The sequence below is a fragment of the Cyprinodon variegatus genome, unplaced genomic scaffold, assembly GCF_000732505.1.
Source record: "Cyprinodon variegatus isolate N-32 unplaced genomic scaffold, C_variegatus-1.0 Scaffold870, whole genome shotgun sequence".
Lineage (NCBI taxonomy): Eukaryota > Metazoa > Chordata > Actinopteri > Cyprinodontiformes > Cyprinodontidae > Cyprinodon > Cyprinodon variegatus.
Genome location: NW_015151323.1, coordinates 258,259 through 263,314, shown reverse-complemented (window position 1 = coordinate 263,314; position 5,056 = coordinate 258,259). Strand labels below are relative to the sequence as shown.

The window sequence follows — 5,056 nt, the reverse complement described above, 5'->3', positions numbered from 1 at the left end:
ACACAGTACTGTGTAAATGTAATGACTTTACAACCACAGACTGTTTTTTAAAGGACCCGCCCTCTCCACTTAAAAAGAAAAAAAAAAAAAAAAAAAAAATGCACATACACAACCCCGCACCCACTCCCGAGAGGGAACGTCTATTAAACGCGTGCGAGAGTGTGCACGAGCCCAATTCTCCTTGTGCACGATGTGTTTAAAAGTTGCTGTTCTCATAGCTCATACAAGCTTACAGTGTCTGAACGTCCGCCCTAAGCCCTAAATCCCTCCATCACTATATGGAGTGGGGATTATATAGTGGACTATATAGTAAAAATGAAACTTTTCCACTCGAGTAGCTCTGAAAATGGCGTATAGACTGAAGAAAAAGATTTTTATCTTAAATGCAAAATGTTTACTTATTTAATTTTTTTTTTTTTTACTTTGAAATAATTACTGCTTTAAGTGGGTTGCTCTGTCTGCTAAAGGTACGAGTCGCTACACTCCAGTTAACGATTAATCGATTACTAAATTATTTCAATAATTGATTAATCACAATTGGTCCGATAAATAGTTTCATCCCTAATTGAGATATTATCTAACACATCAAGGGATTACACATTGTTGTGGAGCAAAATGAAAAGGAGGCTTTCAAACACAATAATTTACTAATTAAAAATTTGAAAGGTGTTTGGAACAGCCAACCAAAACATTGGCCTCAGTAGCCCATGTTCAGCTAGCTTAAATAAAAGCTCAGAAATGGCTTAGCAGATGAGGAAGTTATTGAAAGTGGATGCTAATCCAATGAAGAAACATTAGCTTGGATGCTGGCTGTAATCTTATTAGAAAAGCGCCAAACCATAGCTAATTTAATCTCAGCATAAATCCAGATGTCCTGTGAAAGCCTCAGGTTTGTCGGAGCAAATTGCATCATGTAAACCAAAGAGCTTAGCATATAGTATAAAGTGGAGAAATTAAAAGCAGGTTCATTAAATTCAACTGCTGGGCCGCTGACTGGACCTGACCTCAGCAGAGGTCCATTATCCTTTTACCTGGAGCTTAAATAAAATACCTGATGGGAGAGGAAGTAGTCTTCCAGAGGGACAAAGCTTCTAAACCAGTGGAAAATTTTAGATAAAGGCTTCTTCTGGTGTCACTAAAGCCCAGTCAAAGTCCAGTTTTAAATCCTGTAAACAATCTGTCGCAAGATTTAGCTTTAGTTCATCTGTAACGAAAAATGGAGAAAATGTCAGGCTGTAGATAAGCAAAAGATATCAATCATTTTACTTATTTACTCAGTTTAGCAGTTTCATCAGTAATTCACATCCACATTCTGTGGCAACAATTATTACACCAGTGAAAAGGGAAAAGGAAGAAGAAAACAATCAAAGATAAGGACCTTCCGCTGTCTCACTAATCCCAAAATAATTTGGAATACCATGGAGTACAATATGTGTTGCAAACAATATATTATTCTCAATTATTCACAGAGAGCTGTATAAGACTTTATACATTTAGTTTTATAAAGTCTTTTAAACTGATTTGTAGTAGTAAATGTTAACTCATCATCCAAACTGTTTTGAATTTTTACTCCGTGCTCTGAAATGCATATTAATTTTAAAGTAATTCACACAGTTAAGCTTTTAAAATCTTACTCCCTCCTTTTATTTCTATCATTTGAAATAAGACAAAGCACTTTTGTAAATGTATTGGCAACAATCTTTTTCTGCCTTTAAACAAAACTAATAGCATTTTTAAATAGGCTCTTAATTTTTAGATATTTGATTGAATGAACTATTTATTAGTATGTTCTCTATCATTCACGTTGTGTCAAATTCACATAGATTTGTTTTGTCACAGATTTAAAGTCGGTTTAATGTGCTGCCCCATACCTCTATAAATTAAGTCATATATGGATTAACAAATTTGTAATATCATGTGCTCTGTTAACAATTCTAAAATGTTTTTCACTATTTTTAGAAGTCCAATACTTTTACATAATTTTTGCTTTATGTATTTTAATTAAGTTTTCAGTTAAGTTTGTGATCCAGAACGACCCCTAGGAATTTAAGTCATTTACCTGTTCCACTAGTTTAGTGGTCACGGATTAGCGGACCGCGGTCTCGATCCAGACCCAACCTGATTTAAAACATTTATAAATGTCCAACCACAGTGTCTAATTTGACTTGCACCGCTTCTCCTGTTAATATGGTAAATCCCTCCGGAGCATACAATTATTAGCAAAGATGACCCTGCACATTTTGAGGTCATGTTTGGCTCAACCTGCTGCTGTGAAGCAGGATTCTCCACTTTGACCATTGTAAAAAAATTATTTAGTTTTATTCCAATTTATTCACAATTTATTGTAATTGAACCACTCATTGAGTCTAGACATTAATTTACCAAATCAAAAGCTTGGATCCTAGCACTGAATCTTGGAGGTGTCCACTTTTTTTTTGGAGATCTGATTTATCATTACCAAGCTGTACAAATTGTTCCCAATTAATCAAATAACTACTCAACCACTTATGAACTGTACCTCCTATCCCATAATGCTGCATTTTGGAATATATAATAGTAATAACGTATGGTTGATGGTATCAAATGCTTTTATTAAATTAATATCCCCGTTTTATGTTGTTTCATTTCTACTGCAGCAGTATTTTCCTCATTTAATTCTAGTAATGTTATAGATGTTGATGTATTTGCTCTGAACCCACACTGACTCTCACTAACACCAAACACCAGAGCTCATTACGTTGTTTTCCGATTGATGATTGGGGAGCAGCGCTCAGCCATTAGTCAGGTTTTGCTCTTCATCCACATCAGTTAGGTGTTCAGGTTGGTTTTTGCAGAAGGACAAAAAGGGAAAGTTCTACCTGTTGAAATGAATTTTAAATTTTAGTGTTATGGGTTATTTGTTATATATGGCCATCTAGTGGCAGGCAGAGGAACTGCTCTGGATGTTATCAAATGTATCCACATCAATTCTGCCTCATGCACTTAAAGAGACATTCCTTTCTGTGTTTCTTCAGCTATTGGCTCACCGTTCAAACCCATGGAAAGCTATCAATACTCAGGTGAGTTGTATTAGTGATCAAATATTTCCTGGGTAAGTTTGCTTCTGTTCTTATGTGTATCTTTGCTTTTCACTCTTATTCAAGCTGTGGAGAGGAACAACTTAATGAGGCTGTCTCAGAGCATCCCCTTCACTCCTGTGCCCCCTAGAGGTAAAAACACCATACAGCATTAATCCAAACATTTCTGGTTTGGTTCAAAGGTGATTGACTGTTCTGTTAAAACCCCAGTTGGAAGTTTGAGAATGAGGAAGCATGGAGGCAGATAAGAGATCTCAGAAATGTTCCGCACACATGAAGCCCTTTGCTCCACAGGGAACCAGTGACTGAGCGTCATCAGCATTGCCTTTTTATTTATACAAGCGCTTTACTTTGCTTCCTCTTGTTAAAGTGGAAATCATGGTTTTGATGGCTAACTGGAAGGATTGAGGTTTTTAATATTTTTGTCTTTTGGTTGACCTAATCTGTTTATAAAACCTTTGATCATATTAATTTGCAGGTGAAGATTCTCAGTCATCCAGGTCATAGTTATTCCAAAAAAGCTAAAAAACAATCCACTGGACTTTATTTCCAAGTTTGAAGAAGTTTTGCTTTCCATTCAGGAAGCTGTTTCAATTCAAAATGTCAGAAATAGCGTGGAGTTTGAAGGTTTATACAGTAGAAAACATGTTAATTGGAACGGACGAACGGATCCACCCCTTTGGAATTGGGATCGTTTGGTTTCTTTGCAAACTTTTGCAAACTCTTTGCAAGCTAACAAAAGTAGCCAAACAGCACCTAATCCAAAGGGGTGCACCTGTTTGTCCATTTCAATGTGCATGTTTTCTAAACAAAAACAAGGCTTTGTTAGGCTACTGTATAAAGCCTCAAACCCGACGCTATTTCTGACTTTTTTAATTGAAAATGTTTCGAAGTTTGAAGACGTTTCGCTTCCCATCCAGGAAGCTAAGTCCAGTAGATTGTTTTTTTTTTACTTTTTGGAAAACCAAACAATTAAATGTTTTGAGCTCAAATTTCCAGTTTTATAAAAACTTATGTTGACTCTGGGAAATTGTTAAGCTGTTTTTGTTTGTTTTTTGTTTGGTATGCAGCATTGTTATGACAATTAGGAGTTTGGACGTCATCTGTTCCTCTTTGGTGTTTGGTTCCCACATCACCTAACTAAACCCTATTGTTCCACAGGACTGGAAAAGGAGTTAATGATTGTATGCAATTATTTGTTGTGCATACAGACTCGCTGCTACTTTCTGTTCCTGATTCAAAGCAGCTTGTCTCATCTCTGCATCATTATTCTTGCTGCACCTCTTGCATGTAAATGTAGCTGAGGCAAGCCTTTAAGTCGTGCGAAAGCTGACACCAACTGGTCTAAAGGTCCTTCTTGCTTCTTAACCACAGCACTAATTAAGGCCTCAGATCTCACTCTTATTTCTTTTTTCTCTATTGCAGCCGATTCTTTTTATTCTTGACTTTAAAGCTCACTATTTTCTGTTTCATTTGTTGTTCAATTTCTCTACAACTGTTAAAAAAAAGTCTAAAAAGTTTTGTTTTCCTCATCATGTCCTTGACTCTGCAGTTTTTTTTTTTTTTTGTCTTTCTTCCGTTCTTACCAGTATAATTAAATATAATGGGTAATAAAAGAAAATCTTTTTGTATTTACCAGATCACCAGAGCTATAGTTAAAGTGACAATGCCCACGTGCATGGCAGCTGAATGTTGGAATAGAGCGGGTAAAAGGGGAAATAAAATGAGTTATTTCACCTTTCTGATTCCTGATCCTTCACGGACGGGTTCATCGTTGGATTGCCAACTTCAAGAGGGAGGATTTGCTATTGAACTTCTGGCCAGAGAAAAAACACGTAATATGTAGCCAACATTTGGAAGAAGAATGTTTTCAAGATGACTTGGATAATAGCGCGTTGTGACAAACACCAGATACAGCACTGGGACTTGATTAACAGGCCATACCGCACTGTGATGTGACCAACCAGTAGGTGGCAGTA

General features: G+C 36.4%; 1 protein-coding gene across 3 annotated transcripts in view; it reads left to right on the top strand.

Annotated features, from left to right (window-relative positions):
- trpm7 (transient receptor potential cation channel, subfamily M, member 7) overlaps nt 1-5,056 on the top strand; it is a 54,730-nt gene that overhangs the window by 41,527 nt on the left and 8,147 nt on the right. For all 3 annotated transcript variants that reach the window (XM_015397542.1, XM_015397541.1, XM_015397544.1), the window contains exons 33-34: nt 3,015-3,059; nt 3,144-3,209. In XM_015397542.1, coding sequence (XP_015253028.1) covers nt 3,015-3,059; nt 3,144-3,209 — 111 coding nt within the window. The remainder of the gene's footprint in view (nt 1-3,014; nt 3,060-3,143; nt 3,210-5,056) is intronic.